Source organism: Chelonia mydas, chromosome 2 (assembly GCF_015237465.2).
Source record: "Chelonia mydas isolate rCheMyd1 chromosome 2, rCheMyd1.pri.v2, whole genome shotgun sequence".
NCBI lineage: Eukaryota > Metazoa > Chordata > Testudines > Cheloniidae > Chelonia > Chelonia mydas.
This window is the reverse complement of record NC_057850.1, coordinates 161,682,984-161,707,562: the sequence shown is the minus strand read 5'-3', so window position 1 is coordinate 161,707,562 and position 24,579 is coordinate 161,682,984. Positions and strand designations below refer to the sequence as shown.

The window sequence follows — 24,579 nt, the reverse complement described above, 5'->3', positions numbered from 1 at the left end:
TATGCTGACCGCACTCTTAAGTACATTGTCTTTTAAGTGGATCAGGCAGTTTAGGCAGCAGTTCCTGCCCCCAAGCTCTCTCTCCATTTATGTCCCCACCCTGCCCTATATGAAGAAGGTGTAAGCAGGGTGCAGGAGCAGGTGGGAGGGGAACACCCTGACATTAGCCCTCCCCATCCCCCCACACAGCAAGCAGGAGGCTCCAGGGAGCAGCTCCAAGGCAGAGGGTAGGAGCAGCACATGGCAGTGGGGGGAGGGACAGCTGAACTGCTGGCAATTGATAGCCTACTGGGCGGCTGCTGCACAGGGAACTTAGGGGGGCTGCCGGTCCACCCTGGTTCTAAGCCCCCACCAGCTAGCTCCAACGGGCTGCTCTTCCTGAAAGCAGTGGACAAAGCAAGTGATTGCCAGTTATGAGGGAGCACTGCACAACTTTAAACGATTATGTTCCCTAATTGATCAGCACCGTAACAACGTTAACTGGGAGGACTTTAAGTGAAGAGTTCCACAGTTCTGAAAAAGATTTGGGTTTTCAGCTTTGTTTTACCCCATTCTGACTCTGGCAGTTCTAATGAAACCTTCCCATAATACAGTGCCTTTTTTTTTTTCTTCAATTATTCGTATTCTCTGTTAGAATAAGTGATAAGTAGGATGAGTAAGGATGTGTGTGTGTTCAGGGTGGATAACTAAAGCTATACAGCACTTTAATTGCAGCCTATACTGCATGTTTTATCATACTGACCGCATAGCTGGGCCTCAACTCGGCCAATAATATTTGTGAGTGCAAAACAGTAGGCACAGTTATTTTCATATACCATTGCAGGCGATTAAGATGGAAGGGAAGTAACTTATATGTGCAATCAGATAACCACTAAATTGGTTAATTTAGCACAATTGCAGATGGAAATAACTGCAGCCAGTATTGGAAGCCATTTTTATAACTGTAGTCACAACTGTCTTGTGGATGTTAAGTACAGCACTCTCTACCATTTGATTTGGGTCAGGGAAGTATTTGCAAACAGGTAAGTCTATTTTCTCTGTATGCATGTGTTCCGTTAATGGGAATGAGTCACGTATTCTGATAAAGAAAAACATATTGACTCCTTAAATGATTACATGAACTTATATAAAAGAAAATTTGTATGCAGATTCACATGTGCATACACAAGTGTGTGTGCATGTATATATTGTATATAAATGGAGTTTGACATATGCTTTATTTAAAAAAAAAACAAAAAACAACTCTCCAAAGAGGAGAGTGTACCAATTCCCAAGCAGTGGTACATCAAATTTCACAGAAACAGATTTGATCTCCCTCCACTCCTATCTCTGTGTACAGAATTTGCTTGTATTTGTGTGTGTGTGGTAGTATCTGTTTTATACTAGTTACAAAGAAAAATTTTATTGCAAACCAAAACTGGAAAAAACAAAACCCCAAAACTCAGAAGCCTAATAAAGATGTCTTTATCACTTGCCATATAGCTTTTTGTGGGGGCCATGCTGCAGTATGGGAAGTGTTTCAGCTTATAGAGAACTTTTAATGGGATTGGGAGCAAAAGTACCATACAAAAGAACAGTCTACCAACTGTGATTAAAATGGAATTCCTCAATGAAGACAGAATTGTATTAGAATCTTTTTTTATTATGTGTATTCAAATTTTAAAGAAGCATTCCAGTGATCATTATTGAGCTTTCCTACTTAGACAAATAGGATACTTCATAAATATGATTTCAGAATTCAATATACTCCTGTATGTAATGACCCCACAAAGGGTCAGAAATTAGAATAATTTCTAGAGCTGTTAAAATAGATTAATAATGCTGCTTATATGGTAAAACCCCAAAGCTGTTACAGATTTTGCTTTATCACGACTTCTGTCCTGTCAAATAACTTAATTTATGAACAACTCACTTGAAATTCTTGACGACAACAAATCCAGATGGATTTCAAAGCATTTGTTATGCTTTGAAGCCACAGAGAAATAGAAAGAAGGCTGATATATTAGCGCTTGTCAGCCTAACCATGTTCATGATCTCTTGGGGGGTATAACTGAAATGAAAATGTTACTAGAAATACCAACCCAAGAGTAAATGGGTATAGTTTTATGGATTTATTTATTTGATTTTACTTAGTTTTCAGAGATGCAAGGAATGAAATATAGACTTCTAGATTTTTTTTTTCTTTAAGAGTTATTTAATCCCTGTCTTGGTTAAAGTACAAATAGAGAACTTCCACTTTCTGTAACCCAGGTGGGGTTTTTTCTGAAGTCCAGAAAAAAATTGCCTAAAACAGAGTACTTTGGTATGCATGCTGGGCCAGATCCTCAACTTGTGTTAATTGGCATAGCTCCACTGACTTCATAGAATAACAGAGTCGGAAGGGATCTCTGGAGGCCATCTAGTCCAACCCCCTGCCCAGAGCAGAACCAATCCCAACTAAATCATCCCAGCCAGGGCTTTGTCAAGCCTGACCTTAAACTTCTAAGGAAGGAGATTCCACCACCTCCCTAGGTAACGCATTCCAGTGTTTCACCACCTTCCCAGTGAAAAAGTTTTTCCTAAATCCAACCTAAACCTCCCCCACTGCAACTTGAGACCATTACTCCTTGTCCTGTCATCTGCTATCACTGAGAATAGTCTAGATCCATCCTCTTTGGATCCACCTTTCAGGTAGTTAAAAGCAGCTATCAAATCCCCCCTCATTCTTCTCTTCTGTAGACTAAACAATCCCAGTTCCCTCAGCCTCTCCTCATAAGTCATGTGTTCCAGTCCCCTAATCATTTTTGTTGCCCTTTGCTGGACTCTCCAATTTCTCCACATCCTTCTTGTAGTGTGGGGCCCAAAACTGGACACAGTACTCCAGATGAGGCCTCACCAGTGTTGAATAGAGGGGAACAATCACGTCCCTCGATCTGCTGGCAATGCCCCTACTTATACACCCCAAAATGCCATTGGCCTTCTTGGCAACAAGGGCACAGTGTTGACTCATATCCAGCTTCTCGTCCACTGTCACCCCTAGGTCCTTCTCTGCAGAACTGCTGCCTAGCCATTCAGTCCCTAGTCTGTAGCGGTGCATTGGATTCTTCCATCCTAAGTGCAGGACTCCGCACTTGTCCTTGTTGAACCTCATCAGATTTCTTTTGGCCCAATCCTCCAATTTGTCTAGGTCCCTCTGTATCCTATCCCTACCCTCCAGCGTATCTACCACTCCTCCCAGTTTAGTGTCATCCGCAAACTTGCTGAGGGTGCAATCCACACCATCCTCCAGATCATTAATGAAGATATTGAACAAAACCGGCCCCAGGACCGACCCTTGGGGCACTCCACTAGATACCGGCTGCCAACTAGACATGGAGCCATTGATCACTACCGTTGAGCCTGACAATCTAGCCAACTTTCTACCCACCTTGTAGTGCATCCGTCCAGCCCATACTTCTATAACTTGCTGACAAGAATACTGTGGGAGACCGTATCAAAAGCTTTGCTAAAGTGAGGAATAACAAGTCCACTGCTTTCCCCTCATCCACAGAGCCAGTTATCTCATCATAGAAGGCAATTAGATTAGTCAGGCATGACTTTCCCTTGGTGAATCCATGCTGACTGTTCCTGATCACTTTTCTCTCATCTAAATGCTTCAGAATTGATTCCTTGAGGACATGCTCCATGATTTTTCCAGGGACTGAGGTGAGACACTAGTTCCCAGGATCCTCCTTCTTCCCTTTTTTAAAGATGGGCACTACATTAGCCTTTTTCCAATCTTCCGGGACTTCCCCCGATCGCCATGAGTTTTCAAAGATAATGGCCAACGGCTCTGCAATCGCATCCGCCAATTCCTTTAGCACTCTCGGATGCAACGCATCCAGCCCCATGGACTTGTGCACGTCCAGTTTTTCTAAATAGTTCCGAACCACTTCTTCCTTCACAGAGGGCTGGCCACCTCCTCCCCATGCTGTGCTGCCCAGTGCAGTAGTCTGGGAGCTGACCTTGTTCGTGAAGACAGAGGCAAAAAAAGCATTGAGTACGTTAGCTTTTTCCACATCCTCTGTCACTAGGTTGCTCCCTCATTTAGTAAGGGGCCCACAGTTTTTCCTTGGCTTTTTTCTTATTGCCAACATACCTGAAGAAACCCTTCTTGTTACTCTTAACATCCCTCACTAGCTGCAACTCCAGGTGTGATTTAGCCTTCCTGATTCCATTCCTACATGCCCGAGCAATATTTATATACTCCTCCCTGGTCATTTGTCCAATCTTCCACTTCTTGTAAGCCTCTTTTTTGTGTTTAAGATCAGAAAGGATTTCACTGTTAAGCCAAGCTGGTCGCCTGCCATATTTACTATTCTTTCTACACATCAGGATGGTTTGTCCCTGTAACCTCAATAAGGATTCTTTAAAATACAGCCAGCTCTCCTGGACTCCTTTCCCCCTCATGTTGTTCTCCCAGGGGATCTTGCCCATCGGTTCCCTGAGGGAGTCAAAGTCTGCTTTTCTGAAGTCCAGGGTCCGTATTCTGCTGCTTTCCTTTCTTCCTTGTGTCAGGATCCTGAACTCAACCATCTCATGGTCACTGCCTCCCAGGTTCCCATCCACTTTTGCTTCCCCTACTAATTCTTCCCGGTTTGTGAGCAGCAGGTCAAGAAGAGCTCTGCCCCTAGTTGGTTCCTCCAGCACTTGCACCAGGAAATTGTCCCCTACAGTTTCCAAAAACTTCCTGGATTGTCTGTGCACCGCTGTATTGCTCTCCCAGCAGATATCAGAATGATTGAAGTCACCCATGAGAACCAGGACGTGCGATCTAGTAGCTTCTGCGACTTGCTGGAAGAAAGCCTCGTCCACCTCATCCCCCTGTTCCGGTGGTCTATAGTAGACTCCCACCACGACATCACCCGTGTTGCTCACACTTCTAAACTTAATCCAGAGACTCTCAGGTTTTTCTGCAGTTTCATACTTGAGCTCTGAGCAGTCATACTGCTCCCTTACATACAGTGCAACTCCCCCACCTTTTCTGGCCTCCCTGTCCTTCCTGAACAGTTTATACCCATCCATGACAGTACTCCAGTCATGCGAGTTATCCCACCAAGTCTCCGTTATTCCAATCACATCATAATTCCCTGACTTTGCCAGGACCTCCAGTTCTCCCTGCTTGTTTCCCAGGCTTTGTGCATTTGTATATAGGCACTTGAGAGAACCCGCTGAGCGCCCCTTGTTCTCAGTATGGGGCAGGAACCCTCCCCTCTCACATGCTCCTGCTCATGCTTCCTCCTGGTATCCCACTTCCCCACTTACCTCAGGGCTTTGGTCTCCTTCCCCTGGTGAACCTAGTTTAAAGCCCTCCTCACTAGGTTAGCCAGCCTGCTCGCGAAGATGCTCTTCCCTCTCTTTAAGTGGAGCCCGTCTCTGCCTAGCACTCCTCCTTCTTGGAACACCATCCTATGGTCGAAGAATCCAAAGCCTTCTCTCCGACACCACCTGCGTAGCCATTCATTGACTTCCACGATTCGACAATCCCTACCCCGGCCTTTTCCTTCCACAGGGAGGATGGACAAGAACACCACTTGCGCCTCATACTCCTTTATCCTCCTTCCCAGAGCCATGTAGTCTGCAGTGATCCGCTCAAGGTCATTCTTGGCAGTATCATTGGTGCCCACGTGGAAAAGCAGGAAGGGGTAGCAGTCCGAGGGCTTGATGAGTCTCGGCAGACTCTGTCACATCACAAATCTTAGCCCCTGGCAAGCAGCAGACTTCTCTGTTTTCCCAGTCAGGGCGGCAGATAGATGACTCAGTCCCCCTGAGGAGAGAGTCCCTGACCACCACCACCCGCCTCCTTCTCTTGGGAGTGGTCGTGGAACCCCCAACCTTAGGACAGTGCCTCTCATGCCTTTCAACTGGTGGAGTCTCCTTCTGCTCCCTTCCCCCAGACGTATCATCTGGGCCACTCCCCGCAATGGTACCTGTGGAGAGAACATGAAAATGGTTACTTACCTGTGTCCGCGTTACTGGTACATGGACATTCCCCCTTCTTCTTCTGGAGGTCACGTGTTGCCAGATTTCTTCACCGTCCTCCTGTCCGTGCTGCGCAGCCTGCTCTGAATCTTCAGAACCTTGTGCCTGTAGAAGCATATCCTGACGTCTGTCCAGGAAATCTTCAGTTTCTCTTATGCAACACAGGGTCGATACCTGTTGCTCCAACTGAGCTATGACATTAAACAGCTGAGGATCTGGCTTGCTGCCTGTATTAAGCTAGAATTTTTCTTGCTCTTCTGTTGGGGAACCCTTAACTGATCTAGCAACTTGTTTGCATACATAATTATGCAAACTTTTGTACTACATCTGTAGCTCCACAGAAAAGCATTTATATACTTGTTCATAATCTTCCTTTAAACCCTCAAGAAGACAACTTCTTTAGACTTCCTATAGGTTTTATGGCTGCCTGGCAAATTAGGTCAGATTTATCTGCTGCTTATTAGTTCTTCTATATGTTAGCATAGGAAAATCTGCTGTTGTGATATAGTTAATACTTAGGAATGAAGACTACTACTTAAGTGTTAACTCTGAAATTGCTTTACAACTAACTGCATGATCTGTTAGATTGTGGAATAGTGTCTCAAAGGAGCTGGTGGCAGCCCCATCGCACCAGCCATTAGAACCTATGCTGAAGTAAGAGTTCTTCCATTACAGGGGAGGGGAAAATGGGCCTTCTCCAATTCTGATTTATGATTCCCTGCTAACTACATGGTGTCATGGCAAGGAAATGCCTTTCTAGACTATCTCTTATACATTGATCCTTATTAATATTACTTTTTTTTGGCCTTTTTCAGGCATTAAGATTAGAAAAGGCATTGGTTTTCTACAGTTTTAACCACATCTTGCCTATATTGAAAAAAGAAGCAGCAACAAGCGAGCATTTGGTCCAAAGACATGCAAATAAGGACTCCCTGGGCATTTCTATAAGGGACAGAGCTAATGCTGCTTTAACAACTATTCTGCTTCACTTCTCCTGAAAATGTACTTGACTCGTACTCTTGAAAATATTACAAAACAGAGTAGAAAGACCTACTTATGTGCTCAGTTTACTGCGTTCTTAAAGGACTACATTGTACAACTCTTATTCATGTTGGAGAGCTTGTATGAGTAAGAGTAGTCCCATAGACTACAACAGACTCTGCTAGTGATCACCAACGTGAATATTTGCAAAATGAAGTCCAAAGTGAAGAAACTGTTGTGGCTGGAAAAACAGGATGCCTTAGCATCAGATTCTTATCTTGGTTACACTGTGTAAGTGTGGAGATACTCCACTGAGGTCAGTAGATTTCCTCCATATTTACATTTGGTGTAACTGAAATGAGAATTTGTCTCTGTACTAAATCTTTTCCTGATCACCAAAGTGCAAGGTGCTTCTAAGTAACAAGTTGCAGTGAAGTATGTAAAATAGATCACATTGTAGATGTAGGAAATATATGTGGTGGTGTATCCAGGGAAGAATGTTTCATCCGAGGGGGGTGGGGGAAAAACAGAACAAAACAATGTATGAGGGATGTTAGTGCTTATTAAAGGATCATTGTAAATATTTCTTTGCAATAACCTGGTATATACTACATGCAAAAAAGTGTTCATGACCTACTACTTGGACATCTGTTTATCATAGAGCGTTCAGTTTCTGAAAGGTGTGATCTTCAAAAGCGCATTATATTTGAGGGAAACACATCTTTATGAACACTTATATCTGTTCAGACTTTAAATCAGGATTGTCTCCTTCCACAGTGTCCTTAATATTTTATTAAATGGATTCATGTTCTGGGCAGTCTATGCTTTGTTGAAGGCACATGGTTCTGTCAAATTTCTGTTGAAATTCCAGTAAATAAGCTGCTGAATTAAAAGATGCTTAAATTTTATAAGGCTGAATAAATGTTCTTCCTAACTTTTTTTTCCAGTCTTGATTGCTGCATCATCACATCAGATACAAGGCTATAAAAAACTCGTATAAAAGCTGGCTGTACCATAGTATATGGAATACTTGAAGAGGGAATACCCATTTTTGCTGTGGATCTTATCAAGCTGTCAGACAACAGGGCTAAATTCACCTCTTATTTAAATGTGCCCAAGTATTGTGAAGTCTATGGAATTGTGCCAACTTAGGTTCTTGGTGAATTTAACCCCAAGACTTGATTTCTCGATTGTTTTGTCTGCTGAATAAGATCTTAAAAGCAAACCATATATTTTGTACCTGTGTTTTTTTTTTTTTTTTAAAGCTATAGTATATTTTATAGGGAAGAGCACTTGAAGAGGATGGCTAGCTGTGGAAATCTAACTGAACAAAATTTAAATGTAATGGAGGAGGGCAAGTAGCTAGATATACTGGGAAAGAGATGCTGGTCTGAGCAGAGGGGACAGCATGAAAAGAGGGTCAAGCACATGAGCAAAAAGAGAGGAAGAGGTTAGTGAACGGAGAAATTGGTGGCAGAGTGTAGAACATAGGTGTATAGGAGGAGACAAGGGCATTGATGTAGCCGTGTACCGAGATTTGACGGTGAGGAAGAGAGGAGAGAAGCAGGAAATGTGGAGGAATTCAGGCAGAAGTAGCTGTGAGTATGCAAGATAACATTGGATGTGACAGGTTGAATAAGAAGTAGGGAAGCAAGGGAGAAGGATATTTCTGTAGTCCAGATGAAGGAGAATACTGACTCAAATGAAAGTTGAGGTAGAGTGGAAGGTCTGGCTTTTGGGGATGTTTTAGTGGAATAAGTAAGAACCTTATCTGAGGGAGGAATCAAAGATGACCACAAAGATGCAAGCTGGAGTGATCCTCTAGTGAGCACAGACTTCGTTAAGATTTCTGGCAATTTCACTTTGAGTTTCAACAGAGATCCAGTGAGAACAGCCTGTCTGGCAGTGTGTTGGTGCTTCTGTTTCACTGGAATCTGGAATTACAAACGGCATGGAGAGAAGGAGGCAGAACCTTATCTGAGCACTTCAGAACCTCATTTCTAGAAATAGGAAAACGTTTGGGTGTGGAAGATGTCCAGGTCTTAAACATGGAGGAGGGGAGGATGTTGCTGGAAACAGTGTTCTATCACATTTCCGTCTCTGAACTCTGCTGTGTGTACCGGTGCCATTTGGGGTACAGCAGTAGTAATCACACCCTCAACAGAAGGGAGAGACCCGATTTCAAATTTCAAATATTGGTAGCTATAGAAAATACCAGTTGGTTTTCACAGGAAATGTTGAGGGGGAAAAAAATTTCAATTTTTGGTCTGAATTTCCTGTGGAAAATATTGAGGTTTTGGATTTTCATTAAAAAAAAAAAAAAACAACATAAAATGAAAAATTTAGACCTAAAGCCATTTTAAATCAAAATTACTTTTAGTATAATGTAAGACCAGCTCTAGACTAACCCCACATCAATCCTTGGAGCCATGGGGAATGTCTTCCAACTATTACTTAATGGCCTCACATGACTCTCTTCCTCAGAACCTTTTGCGTTGCTCAATTTGGAGCATGGATTCAGAACAGTGCCTGGGGCTAGCATAGTTTCTGCCCTAAATTGAGACTGCAGCAGCCCTACTTTTGTCTGAATAACTGTAGAAGACAAGATACATGTAAAATAGAGGAAAAGACAGTACAGAGGCAAAGAAAGGCATTATGCTGTCTAGGAGAGAATATTGAATGGATGAATTAAAAAATGAATGGATTTGTGTTTCAGGTTTCTCCATGTGAGAAATGCCGTTGCGAAGCTAATGGTGAAGTGCTGTGCACAGTGTCTGCTTGTCCTCAGACTGAATGTGTGGATCCAGTGTACGAGCCAGATCAGTGCTGCCCCATCTGCAAAAATGGTAGGTAACTAATGCAACATCCAGGTGGTTGGGGTTTTTCTTTCTCAGAGCTACCAGTTGCTCATATTTCTTTGAATGAAATGTGATTATCCAAGCAAATGTGCAGAAATATAAGAGAGCTCTGTTGTGTTGAAGGGAATGTTTTCCTTGACCTGAGTAGACTTACGATGATCCACAAAGATTTTGTTGCCCGAGAATCATGTGTGGCATCAACACCAGTCTCTGGTTGTGTGTTCTGCATATGGTCATTGTGGATGTGACTTGTGTGCCATTTCAAGTCTAGGCCCTGTGATTCTTCCCAACTGTAATGCCCGGTGGCTGATGTGGGTTAGGCAGCAGTCCTGATTCCTACTCAATGATGCATGAGTGGCTGGGTAGCCAGCTGGTCAATCCGTATTGCAGGCAGTCCAGAGCAATGGTCTGAGTTTGCACAGGGGTCAGTAGGTGGCGGATCCAATCCAAGGGGCTGGGTCAGTGTGTTGGGGAGGCAGGATCAGGTGAGACAGCAGGGCAACAAAGTCGGATCAGTATGAACAGCAAGGCAGTCTAGGCAGCAGGTAACGGCCTGTTGCTCAGTCAGCTTCCACTTCCAGTTGGGGCCTTTGTTTAGTCCAGGCACCCAGTGAGAATGCTGCCTGTCCATCCAATCGGGGCCTGGGGTGTGGCTGCTGTAGGCCTTTAGCATTAGAGGCGTTGGTCAGGCGCAGCTGTTCAGTGCATCATCTAAGGATGCTGCCTAAGGGTTGGTGGCAATATTGGGGTCCTGATACCAACTTTCCATTATCGAGCAGTAGAACTTACTTTTATTTTACCTTCATATTTCTTCCCTTGCAGAGTTTTTTTTTTTTTTTTTCTCTTGAGGCAAATCAAATGTACCTTGTTGAGCTCATTTAATTTTCATAACTAAATGAATTAAACTTCCATGTTTGAATATTCTTTGTAACTAAAGTAGATAGAAAGTCTCTACTCCCAGCAAGGCTTGCATTAGATCAAAGTCTTGATCTATTTAGAAGAACAAATTATAAAAAAGAAATAACTTCATTATTAATAAAAATGAATACTGCAATATCAAATGAAGCTGTATTTAAAATGAGAAAAACATTTAAAATTATTCAGGTAACTTTGCCGTCCTATGTTTTAGCTAATGTAATGGCCCTATATTTATACAGAAATAACAAACTAATGAAAACTGTGTAAAAGCTAGATGGAGAGGACTGTATAGAACTCTCTGAAGTGACGTCTACGCTGCACGCTTCTCTTTGGCATCACTAAGAGTACATGGACTGCATGCACCCCTATCCTGGGTATCAATAGCAGTGTAGATGATGAGGCACTGCTTAGGTGCCTAGCGCAAAGATGCATCTGAACCTTGTGGGTATGTACCCTACACAGCTCTCTACACCCGTAAGCAGTGCCTCCCCTGTCTATGCTGATATTTTAAGCAATGTGGTGTCACACTGCTGGAGTCTTTCCCTCCACCCAGAAAGATTCCAGCAGCGGGGAAAGGCTCAAACAGCTCCTTCCTAGGTGTTGACCACTGTCCAAGACAGGATACAGGACCTGAGGGTGTGACACATTGCCAGTCCTATAGGTCCCTGTAGTGTGTTTAGTTTAGGAATGACAGAAGACACACCCATAGGGGTATTTGCTTTCAGTTTCTGCTGTATTGTCTGTAGCTCCTAGCACAGACTGGTTGTGTCAGGGAGGAAGCCTGTCCCAGGGTAAGTCTACACAGCAGCCGGGAGATGTGATTCCAAGCATGGGTAAACATACATGCACTAGCTCTGCTCGATCTACTGCATTAAAAATAGCAGAGTGGCTGCAGTGGCACAGGAGCGAATCAGCATAGTTGCCGGAGAGTTGGGTGGGATTGATCTTGGATAGCTAGTCCAAGCAGCTGCCCGGGCCGCTTAAGCTGCATTGCTATTTTTTAATGCACTAGCATGAGCACAGCCAGCACATGCACGTCTGCCCAAGCTGGGAATCCCACTTCCCAGCTGCTGTGTAAATATACTCCTCTGATTTTAGGGTTTGGGTTAGAAGAGCAATATGCTACATACACTTCATCCTTTCCAGTGGATTTCCCAGAAGGCATTAACGCAGCTCTAAGCAGCAGTAACTCCTACGTGATTATTTATTTTTCCCTCAGACAAAAGGATAGTGCAAAGTGGTGGGTACCTACCAACGATAGCTTGACCGTGAATGAGCCAGGAGGAGGAAGTGGGGCACGGTCTGGCTCTCTGAATGGATTCCCTGAGACCCGCAGGTTTCCTTGCACACCTGGTTAGAGGATTGAACACCCTGCCCCAAGAGAGAAGACCTCTGTACTGTCATAAGCCTCCCTCCCCTTAGAGAGGGTGGTGCTTAGAAAGTACACATAAGAAACCGGGCTGACTTTCTAAGTGAGCTATCCTCTTCTGTAATAAAGGGTGATGAAAGCCCTATGATCCTGAACATTGAATATTTTTCTGTAATTGTAACCATATGTGCCTTGTATATTCTAGTGTAGAGGCATCACTGGCACAATTTCAGACAAAAATTGCTGGAGATGTTAGACATTAACAGGAGCAATAAGGAACTGAAAATATTTTTCCTTTTTAGGTTTTAGACAAGGAAAAATGCCATTAACAATGACAAAAACAAGATAGTCCCTGAGAGGCTTAGCTTTTTCCGGTTCAGTGAAGAAGTTCATAAAGAAGCTCCTCTGTATGGAATTTGGTTTTAAAAATATCAGGCTCCTTGCTGTCAAAGCAGGGATGTAGCTGTTTAAGAGTATGGCACCTGCACAGCTTGAAATTGTTCGCCTTCACAGGCAGAAAAGAGATATCAGTGAATGGTGACTGTTTTTAATTAATGTCTGAGCAAACTCATCAGCCAGGAAAGCCTACCCTGCCTCATCAGTCCTATGCAAGCCTGTGATACAAATTCACTGTGTATGTGCATCACAGTATTTCATTGCAAAGTTGCTCACAGTATGATTGTCATCACATCACCTTGCTGACCCAGAAGACCCTAAATGAGCACATGGGGAAGGCCATCTATGCAACCAGGGAGGAGAGAGAAGACCAGCTGAATGTGGAAGCAGCTACTATGGAGTACCCTACAACCCAGAAGTCCATAAAGGAGCGAGCAGGCTAGTTCCAAAGAATCCACTCCATAAGAGACTTGTGCTCTCCCTGTCCTTGAAGTGAGTACAGGAGGAAAAGATTTAGATTTGGGTTCTGGAAATTTCCTGATCTTTGTGGCAAACTGCAAAATCCAAACTCCAATTTATGTTGGTTTTCCTGGCACTTAGTGATACACAGCAGTTCCTCATCCTCCCTGGCCAGAGAGCTCACTGTCAATGCAACAAAAGACCGAGACATACACTTTGCAAATAAGACCATGTACACAGATATGGGACTAATGAGTGTGGAGAACGATTAGTGAAAGCATGACATACATGGAGATGAGCAAATTCAGGCTGTACTCCTGCAGGAATATGGAACAGGATGGGGAGTCCTGCTATGCTCTAGCACCGTCCTGGCACACTATCAAATGAGACAGGTGGCTTCACATTTGATAAATTTTAACTCTGCACATACGCACCAATACAACTGGTGCATTGAACGTGATGAGAAAAGTGAATGGGAAAATCTAACTAGCTAAGAATAAATGTCTTCTCTTAAGTCTCACTACACCAGTCAAGAAGGAAATCAGGTATTTTGACATCTGGGAACATTTGGATGTAGGTAAATAATAATGCTCTTTCATATGGAACGGAAAAGGTTTAAAGAGCAATCACGGTATGTAAAAATGGCACCTTCTTACTCAAAGGTTCTGCTCCTTTGCATTGAGTTCTAGCTTATTGGTTTAGTGTCCAAAATAAGTTTTGCTGCTTTTTGTTTCTGTTAGCCATACAGAGACGACATGGCTGAGAGAAAGAGAGCTGTGTTTTTTGTTTGTGGTGGTTTTTTTTTTTTTTTTCCCTCGTGCATCAACAGAATTAATGCATGGTGGGTGAGATAATATCTTTTATTGGAACAGTTTCTGTTGGTGAGAGAAACCAGCCTTCAAGTGACACCAAGCTCTTCCTCAGGTCTGGGAAAGGTACTCCAAGTGTCACCGCTAAATACAAAGTCGAACAGATACTTTAGTATAAGTAGTTACAACATATTTTAAGGGACCATTCAAGGTAAAGTGGCCCTTAACTCCCTATAATCATAGCCCAAACGGGGCATTAGTAGGTTACAGATTGTTGTAATAAATCATAAATCCACAATTTCTGGTGTCTAGTATGGTTATGAATTTACGCTCCCAGGCTAGTCTTTTGAAAGCGTTGTACAGATTTCCTTTGAGGGTGAGGAGTGATAGGTTAGATATAGAGTAATCACTTTGTGAAAAGAATTAATGTACTAAGTTCCACTTGTGAGGCGGTCAATAACTCTGGGTGTAATTTGGTCTTCTGAACCTCTAACAAAAATAGTGGAGCAAAATAGTGAAGCAAAAAGTCCTGTGAGATGAGACTAGACTGCCTGAGCCCAGGGCTGGCAATTGTGGGGGCAGGAGCAGTAATCCTTGTTTTGTTTTGGCAAACTGAATACATTTTTTTTTCTCTAAATCACTGAGACACAATAAACAGGGAAATTCAGAATACTTTTCAGACAACTTATAGGTAGGGAGTAAAGATTAAATATGGCAAATAAATTGCTTTCGATGAATAATTCAACCAGGTCTAGTTTACACTGATTGGTATGGAAAAATAACACCAGGGAAGTGCAATTTCTTGTGAAAATCCTCTGCAGATTCTTGACCAAGATATTGGACCCATCTCAAAGACTCTCTATCTCAGATTTTACACAGGACCTTGCACATGCTGGGACAGGACTTGTGGAGTTGTAGAGAAAGCTGAGTTACCACAGAGTCTGGACAGTTTTTGTATATATTATGGTTGCATCTGTGTACACTGTCAAATCAAGCACATTAATTTAAGTGTCTTAGCCATTTGGTAGCTGAGGACAGGGTGTTGTGCAAGCCCATGAGAGAACCAGGCAACCCTTGCCTTTGGATGCAGCCTGCAAGTATGTGAGCTACGTCTTCTAATTGGACACAATGGCAAAGGTGGGAGTGACAGAGGCCTCACTTATGATCATCAGTAGCACATCTAGTCACTCCACATCTGAAGTGATGTGCTTTACCCAAAGATGGTGTGGAAAATCAAAACCAGGGTTCTGGACTGTTGGATCTGTCACAAGATAGTCATTGACTATGTTTGAATGTTCTTGCCACCAGGAGGGGATGTTGAGGTTCCTTAGGGGAATTGTCCAAATGGGATGCCTTGAGCTGAGGTGTCGGCTTGGTGGATTAAACACATCTGTAAGCCAGGATAGATATAGCCGGTCTTGCACCTTGAGGAGCAGAATCTCCATGGTGACTTGTTGCCTAATATCAGAAGGGTTGATGTTGGTCAGGACTAGCAGCCAGGCCAAGTTAGTTGGTCTCAGGGTACCTGTTATGCTCATGGGTTCATTCAGCTGAGTAGTGACTAGTCCTAGTGTGAAAAGAGTTTGAACTGCATCGGGGGGGGGGGGGGTGATACTCTGAGAAACTCTGGGCTTGCCTTATGCTATTTTGTAGCAATGTCTGCTCATTGGCTTCCCAGGAAGAACCATCTAGTTTGCTGATCAGACTGTTTCTTCTCTTTCTTTTCAATGAGGTCTTGATAAGATGCTCCTCGAAGTTCAAGGTATGGTCCAGTGTAACACCTGGGTACACAGGCTTTGGGTTGTGGCCCAGCCTGTGGCTATTCAGGAAGTGGGGGATCTGTTTGTTGGCCTTTGTATAGCATAGATGGAAACTTTTTTTTTAAATATAAGGTTTAAGTATCCATCTTTTGCAACAGCGAGCCTCTCTTTCATGTCAGCATTCAGGACTTCTTCTAGATGTCTGAAACCCTAGTCCTGTACTGTCAGACAGATGATGTCTGCATAGTTAAAATGCTTGGCAGTGGTGTTGGGAAGGTCACTTGTGAAGAGGTTGTGAAGTGTTGGTGCTAGAATCGAGCCCTCGGGCAACCTGTTTTGGAGCCTCCAGGAGCATGTAGGGGGGGGTGTGTGGGGGGGGTGGGGAGGGGTTGTTTTTGTTTTGGTCTGAATGAAACTTGGAACCAGCAGCCTGTCAGCAATAGTTCCACAGCCATGATAACCCACCTGAGTAGGGCCAATGACGGTTTGTAAAGTAGGCCCGTTTGCCAGGCTGTGTCATAGGCAGCAGTAAGATCTAGCAGTTACTCCTGTCTTCCTCCTGGTGTGGAAGCCATTCTCTCTCTATATAGTTGTTGAGAGCCAGCACTTGATCACAGGGAGTGCAATTCCGTCTGAAACCTGCTAGATATATACTCGGGAATGTCGTCAACAGTGGGGGCAGTTCTTTGAAGGTTAAGACTTTTTCAAGTAATTTGTGTACACAGCTTAGCAAAGAGACGGGGCAGTAACTTGTTGGAAATCTGTAATCTTTCTCAGGTTTCAGCAAGGGTATTACTCTTGTGCTGTGCCAAACCTTAAACCTTAAGTATTTTATCCTCCTGGGTAACTTCTTCAGGAGTTTGGGGAAGGTATTGTCAAGTTCACAGGCTTTACCTATTTTCATAGAATCCTAGAATATCAGGGTTGGAAAGGATCTCATCTAGTTCAACTCCCTGCTCAAAGCAAGACCAATCTCCAATTTTTGCCCCAGATCCCTAAATGGCCCCCTCAAGGATTGAACTCACAACCTTGGGTTTAGCAGCCCAATGCTCAAACCACTGAGCTATCCCTCCTGCCCTCAATTTTCATTGTTTTGATCACCCTTTCTGTTTCCTCCTCAGTGACAGGCTGGAAGTCTTATTCGATTTCAGGTACACACTGTTTTTATTGCTGCCATTTTGTCTTCCCTGTCCTTTGAACTTTTTTGAAGGAGAGGTTGCTTTTGCAATATTTATCAGGTGGGCAGCAATGCTGTTTGGAGAGAATGGGTAATGGTGCTTTGGTGGAAGCTTCTGAGCAGCACCAAGTTTTCAGATTTGTGCCCAGACTTTGCAGCTGGATCTTGACATGTTTAGTTGTGCAGTGGCCTGCTCTCATCTTTTTCTTCTAGAAGCATACAAGCTGTTTAAAAGCTGTCCGGATTGCCACTTTCTTCATATTGCTTGAGGAGTTCTACATGCTCCTCATCTATCCAGGGAATGTAGCTCTTATAACAGCCTATTGGAATTGACTCCATGGCAGCTTTATAAATGGCTTTTGTGTACTTCATGTGAACTTCCTCAGTAGAGAGGGTGTGTGGGATACAAGCAGTCAGTGAACTGTGTAAAGGCTAGGTCAGTTTGCTTTCCGATTGTTCCAGCGAGGGTTTTTATTGGAGCTCACAATAGGTATGGTTAGATCATCTTTGGTGAGGATCAGAGGATGTTGTCTACAAAAGAAGTTTTTCAATACACTGGCTATAGCTTGAAGTGGATAATTGCCATGCTGATGGAGGTCAGGAGAGTAGTCTTTCTTTCAAAATGAAAAGTACCCCCATTGTTTTGGGTCATGGGTGAGATGAAGATAATGAAGTGAGAACCAGTCCAAAAGATCAACTCCATTTTCATCTGACCTGCAGTATCCCCAGCGGGGATATGGTGTGGTGGCTATTAAAATTTCCAACATAGATGGCAGGGTGTTGGAGCTTTGGGAGAATATTTGGGTTAGGCCAGGATTGGGTATGGGGCTTGTACATATTTATTTCAGAGTGGCAATCAAATCTCACAATATCCTAGAGGTCTGAATGAGGTGGGAGTGGTTCCGTACCAGTAAGATCTGCTCTAATATAGGTAGTGTGTGCATATTTGCTATGCAGAGAGTAACTCGAAAGATCATAATATCTGATGTTAAAGCAGCTGGTAGAAAGGAGGTCAATATGTACATCTGTGCTTTCAGGAGAATCTGCAGTGTTTGGAAGGTAGGGACTGGAAGAAGGGAGCATTTAGCATCTGGGACCTTCAGCGCTGATCATGGTTAAGATCCCTGACATTGCTTGAGAGACCATGCTGGCCAAGATCTGAAAGATTTGCAGCTTTGGCTATAGGGTATACAACAAGAATGTAGCTGCACAGTACCCCCAAAGGTTCAATACAATTGATGATTACTATAATGCCAAGTTTTATTGGATTAATTAAAGAAGACTGGGACACTTCAGGCAGCTGATAAATTAGTCTGCCTACACTAGAGTATAAAGACCTGATTCTTTATCTCATTTCATGTTTACACTGGCGTAACTCAATTGACTTCAGTGGAATTAATCCTTATTTCTGGCAGTGTAAGTTAGATCAGAATCTGACAGACACGCTTCTGGAATACATTTCATTCACTTAAAAAACCAGAATAACGAGCATAAGATTCCTTTTTCACTCAAAAAAGGATGGGCATTTGTTACTACTTGTGGTTTGGTTGGTTTTTTGGTGTTTCAATGTTGCAAAGTGAATTTTCTTTCATCACTGAATTATCTTGGTTGTCTGTTTCACTTTTATTGTTAATGCAAGACTCTAGTAGGCATCTCCATAAATGTGGCTCTCACTGGAAAGGTTGCTACTCCAATTAAGTTAATGGAGAGCCTAGTGTCTGTGTCAGTAGGACTTCAATTAAATCAGTGCCCCAAATGGAGGCAGTGGAAAAAAAGGATAAGTTGTAAGATCCAAAGACATTTCTTTCTAAGGCTCCACAGAGATTTTCTTCCTTACTATAGCTAAGGCAGCATCCAAAACAAAATGCAGTTAATACCTGTCTCCTAGCTCTCAGCCGGCAGATAGCTGATGGAGGCTGGCAGCTCTGTTGCCTCCTGCATCAGCAATCCTCTCCATAGCGTGAGGGAGGAGTGAGGGCATGACCTAGCAGAGCAGATCTCTACGTGTCCTGTCCTTCATAAGGTCTCTTAAGGAACTTATGCCAGTGTATTTATAGCCTACACTACATTATATTCATTTACAGAGAAATTGATTGGCAAACTTTAAAAGAATCAGTTTGGATAAGGACCACAGAGTTTGGAAACTTATCCAGAACTTAGCCAAATTATCCAATCACTTTGGGCTCAAATGCATTACAGGGATGAAGAAAGTTAAATTTTTGACACTGGGAAGCCAAATTGATTTCAGTGGGGGTTCTGCTGTGGATAGACAGTGGTATATGGCCCTAAGGATATAACATCTTGTCTTTCTGTTCATGCGTACAAGGACAATTGGAACAGCTACAGTAATGCTTAATATTTAAAGTGAAACTTTTATAGTTGAATGGGAGGAGGGGAATGTAAAATATTCTATTAAAACATAAAAAGCAGTTTCCTCACAGGTTTTCCAGAATTGGCTTTGCCATATTTTCTTATTAGTTAGTTCTGCCCAGACTAAGTTTCCCCCTCCTTCCATCCCCCTCCCCCCACCAAACAAACTATTTTCTGTTTCTATTTGATACTGCAGTGAAGTCATAAGGCTTATTCTGCAACATTGCAATAATTTCTATGGCAACTTCCTCCTTTACAAACAGAGCCCTATGACTTCACAGTGGGCTTAAACAGAAAAAGATGCTGGAATGTGAGAGAGACCTTATTTCAACATGTCACTTGAATAGCAGCAAGAGGAATAGAGAATTATGTGGTGAACTGGCTAGTATGTATGCGAACCACTACCATCTACTGGGTGGAATCAGAACTGCCCGACTGTGTGTTACACAACCTATATTGATAATAGATATTGTAGTTTATCGTTTGAAGTAGAAAGACTTGAATTTTATCCCTGTTACTGCTCTGAGACACCAAATGACCCAGTGCACACTCAAGTGTCAGTGTTGATGTTCTTGATAATATTAATTATAAAGTAAATTACTTACTCAGCCTTCAGCTGTAGTTGCATGCCTCCCAGACTACCCAGCTATGGGGGCTGCTCCCAATTCAGACAGGGACATACCTGTGTGCAAACAGCCATATAATGTTGTTATAGGAAATAAATTGCTGCTTAGTTTTTCCCTGTCAACTCCACATTTTCCATGGAGATGGAGAAGGTTGTTTTTTTTTTTTTGTTTTGTTTTTTTTTTACCTTCTATGCGATGGGCAAACCTTTTTAAAAGGTATATAACTTTGTTAAAAATATGAATATTGAGAATGGTGGTTTACCTGTACTGTAGTGAAAAACACTTTTACATTTAAAAAAAAAAAAAAAAAAAAAAAAAAATCTTCTCACTTTACTGTTTGCGGATTTCCCAGTTTTCTGAATGAGCACCAAACGGTTGGGCTGATATAGCATGTGAAGTACACAGAGCCCTGCTCTGACACATCTGATGAAGCCCGTCAAAGCAGGATTTCTCTGCTGCAACAGTAACAAGGCCACAGAAGGGATGGGGGAGGTGTGAGTGAATTATGCCTGGTTGGGCGTGTGCCTTTTTTTTTAAGTCGCAATCTTTCCGCAATCTTTCTTTAAGTCCCTGTCCGTTCCTATTGCTTAAGTGGCGCATCATGGGAACTTCCTTACCCTCTCTGACATCAGACTCTTGTATTAGGAGACAGGTGATATTCCTGCCCAGCTGTACAGCCACCACCAGTTGGAGACTCAATTGCTTGCTTATTTGAAAAACTATGACTTCATATTAAATCTACTCCTCGTACTTGGTTGTAAGCACTCCTCACCTTGTGAACTTTTGGATTGCTGCCCTGGGTATAATCCTCTGTGCAGCTATCATTTTATTTTTAAAATTTGTATTTTTAAAGCAATTCCTTAGCTTTACCTGCATCATTATCAAAATGAAGAATTTCCAAGGAAGTAGGGCTTTGCTTAGTTTTCCGAACATTAAAAAACAAAAAATCCAAATACTGTGAAGATCATGCTTTCGAGTAGGAAAACATGTGTGCCTAACTTTTTGCAGTACAGGGCTATTTAAACTCGCAACTCAGTGATGTTTCTCCACCCAAAAACATCACTCTCTCTTCCAAACATTCCATATTTTAGCTGACTGTTCAGCTCTTTATTTGCTCTATGTTAGTAACCCCTGGATTGTGGTTGGTTTTTGTGGTCTCTGAAATGATATGCACAAATCCAGTTTGCCTGTTAATTTTATGGTTGAGCAATATTGTGCTGCTTCTTCTTGGGGAACTTTGCCACTGCAAACCAAATAGTGTGTGGTTTTGTTTTTTGTTTTTTAAACAGTGGTAACTGACCACTTCCCACCCTCTCTTTGCATCCTGCATAGAAAGTCATTCTACCCAAATGTAGGTTTCATTTCCAAGGAGATTGATCAATGAGGGCAGCAGCAAAAAGGCAGTGTAAACCAAGTTGTCAGTGTTTTATTTGAGAAATGCTTCTGAATCAAAACTCTGGATCCAAGCACCTCTGAATTTGAGGGAACGATCAAAATTCCAGATTGGATCCAGATCCCAGTTCTGGGCCAGATTGAGAGATCCTCTCTCATAATATGTTGTCTCACTCCAGAGTAACTCAATTGACTTCACTGGCACTGCTTACAATTATAAGGCACTGTTCATTGTGAGTAAAGGTTTCACAAATGTGTCCCAAGTGGTCCCTCCTTTTATGATCGTATAAACCAAAATCCTGGATCTAAATACCTCTGGAGATTTAAGTGCTCAAATGGAGAGCATCTTGGAAAGAGATTAAATGTGGTGCCCTTGGGGATCTTGTACTACTATTGGGTCTAGCTAAACCTATAACAGAAGGAGATTCTTAAGCAAAGTAAGCAGTCATGAGATAATAAAGAAGGTCCTTTCATGGATCAGTAACTGGTTGAAAGATAGTAAACAAAGGGTAGGAATAAATGGTCAGTTTCACAATGGAAAGAGGTAAATAGTGGGCTTCCCCAAAGATCTGTGCTGGGACCTTGTGCTGTTCAACATATTCATAAATGATCAGGAAAAGGGGGTAAATTGTGAGGTGAGACAGTTCTCAGATGATACAATTCTACTCAAGATAGTTGGACTCAAGTCCAAAGCTGACTATGGAGAGTTACAAAGGGGTCTCACAAACCTGGGTGACTAGGCAACAAAATGGCAAATGAAATTCATTGTTAATAAATGCAAAGTAATGCACATTGGAGACTGTACATACAACTGTACATACAAAATAATGTGGTCTAAATTAGCTATTACCACTCAAAAAAGAGATCTTGGGGTCATTGTGGATAGTCCTTTGAAAATATCTGGTCAATATGCAGCAACAGTCAAAGCTAACAATGTTAGAAACCACTAGGAAAGGGATAGATAATAAGACAGAAAATATTATAATGCCACTATTTTAAACCCATAGTTCTCCCACAACTTGAATACTGCATGCAGTTGTGGTTGCACCATCTCAAAAAATATATTAGAACTGGAAAAAGTATGGAGAAGGGCAATGAATATGATCAGGGGGTATGGAACAACTTCCATATGACAAGAGATTAAAAAGACCAGGACTGTTGAGCTTGGAAGAGACAAAAGGCGGGATGTGAGAGAGGTCTATAAAGTAACGAATGAAAGGTGTGGAGAAAGTGAATAGGGAAGTATTTACCTGGTCATATAACACAAAAGCCAGGGGCCACTCAATGAAATCAATACGAAGCAAGTTTAAAACAAACATAAGGAAGTACTTGTTCACACCACACAGTTAGCCTATGGAACTCCTTGCCAGATGAAGTTGTGAAGGCCAAAAGTGTAACTGGGTTCAGAAAAGAATTAGATAAGTTTATGAAGGATATGTTGATCAGTGGCTATTAGCTAAGATGGTCTGGGATGCACACACTAAACCTCTGTGACTGATTAATTTAAAATAATGTTGTATTCAGCAAGACAGCTGACTTGCCCTTACTACCAAGTCTTTGCAAATAAATCTGACAAACTTCAGGATATGTCAAAAAACCTGTGATTGACATTTTTTATTCCCAAGTTTAGTGCTTTTAATTAGGTATCTTCTGCAAGTCCAGTCTTCACCATCTGGCGTGCAGTGGAAAACATGCTCCATTTTCTTTAGGAAGAAATTGCAGAAGAAGCAAATGACATCTGAAAAAATGGCTCATTTGGGTCCAGGTATTTGGCTGGAAGGGGGTGAGCAGGGTGGGGGAAAGAAGAGAGGAGGGAGACAGTGGGGAGAGGACGGGGCCTCAGCAGAGTGGGGCGGGGCCAGGGCAGAGCAGGAGTGGAGTATGGGTGGGGCCCACAGGTAGAAGAAGTGGACTGGGGAGCTAGCCTCCCCAAGCAGCAGCTTCACCCACTGCCCATGACAGCAGGTAAGAGCGTATCAGCTCCCACACACTCAGTGCACACTGTAGCCTCCTTAGGCAGGGACTGTATTCACAGAGCCGAATGCACCAGCACCGTGTATTCTGTGTGAGGGAAAGGGTACGGGGGTCTCTGTGGGGAGCTGTGACTCTCCACCACTGTGAGGCGGGCCAGGCAGCTCAGTATCCTTTGCTGCCTTGTCTCTCTTCCCACCCCTGCTCCCCGCCCCCAGCTGTGAGCCCTGGTTGCCGTTGGGCATACGGGCACCAGTTTAATAATACTGTTTAGGGCTCCATTAAATCCTGAGGACAGCCCTGCACATTTTTGACAGAGGGTGGTTCACCATTGGAACAGTTTACCAAGTGTCATGGTGGATTCTCCATCCCTGACAATTTTTAAATCAAGATTGGATGTTGTTGTAGTTGTTGTGGTTTTTTTTTTTTTTTTTTTTTGGGGGGGGGGGGCAAAGTTTTAGAAATTATTTTGGAGAAGGTCTGTGGCCTGTATTATGTAGGAGGTCAAATTAGATGATCACAATGGTCCCTTCTGGCTTTGGAAACGTAATCTATAAAGTCAAGGGAGGATTCAATGAAAATGAAAGGTAACCTACATAATACTGTCTTTAATGCAGCTTGTAATTAGCCTGTGTAAAACAGACACACATTATTGATTCACAGCATTTACTTAGATTGTGGGGAAAAAAGAGACCTTTGATATGAATGGTAAAAGTACCCCCAGTTACACTAAGGTAAATATATCTGAGGGATATCAACCCTCATGCTACAGAGACTGGAGGCAGGAAGAAACTTCTCCCATTAGCGTGTTGTTTCATGACTGTCCCTTATGATGGAAGGGAAGGTCGTGATTTATTTATTTTTAACCCATGGAATCAAACTTCAGATTTTCAGGCTTTCTACATTTTATGTTTTCTTTTTAAATTGCATTGTGGGTTTGTTTGTTAAAGGCAATTTTCAGAAATGTGATTGACATTTCTGAGCTACCTTAATTCCAGCCCAATCGAATTTTTGCTTGGGAAAAAATGTCATTTGTTACTAATGGTTATTAGTGAATCTTGGCTTTAATATAGTGCTTTTTCCCACACATGCATTTCATAATCATTCTGATGTGTCATGGAACACAAAAAGTACATTCTAAAAGAGGCCTTCAAGGCATTCAGACCAGGCAGATGGTGGAGAAAATAGCTAATGAGAATGTCTTTGACATGTTCTCCTTTCAGGGATCCTATCAGCTTTACTGAAATGACCTAAAGGCAGGTCAGCTGTGAATTGCTGTATAATCACTATGCGCACAGCCTAACTTGGCTGTTAATGAGTGATGGGGTCTCCCTACATATAGCACTTCAGTATTTAAAATGATCAGCAGAAGGGTAAATTAAAGAGGTCTAAAGACCAAATAAATTGTGCAATGTGTGCAGTTACTGCTTGTCTGTGTGAGAGAGAAACATGCAGCCCCAAGAGGGAAAACAAATTATTTTCCAGTAATGGCA

The 24,579-nt window shown here is 42.5% G+C and overlaps 1 protein-coding gene across 6 annotated transcripts in view; it reads left to right on the top strand.

Annotated features, from left to right (window-relative positions):
* VWC2 (von Willebrand factor C domain containing 2) overlaps nt 1-24,579 on the top strand; it is a 110,357-nt gene that overhangs the window by 5,051 nt on the left and 80,727 nt on the right. For all 6 annotated transcript variants that reach the window (XR_006288826.1, XM_043540471.1, XM_043540468.1 and 3 more), the window contains exon 3: nt 9,698-9,827. Coding sequence is in view for 5 of the 6 variants with exons in the window: in XM_043540471.1 (XP_043396406.1) it covers nt 9,698-9,827 (130 nt within the window). In the remaining variant the exon portion in view is untranslated. The remainder of the gene's footprint in view (nt 1-9,697; nt 9,828-24,579) is intronic.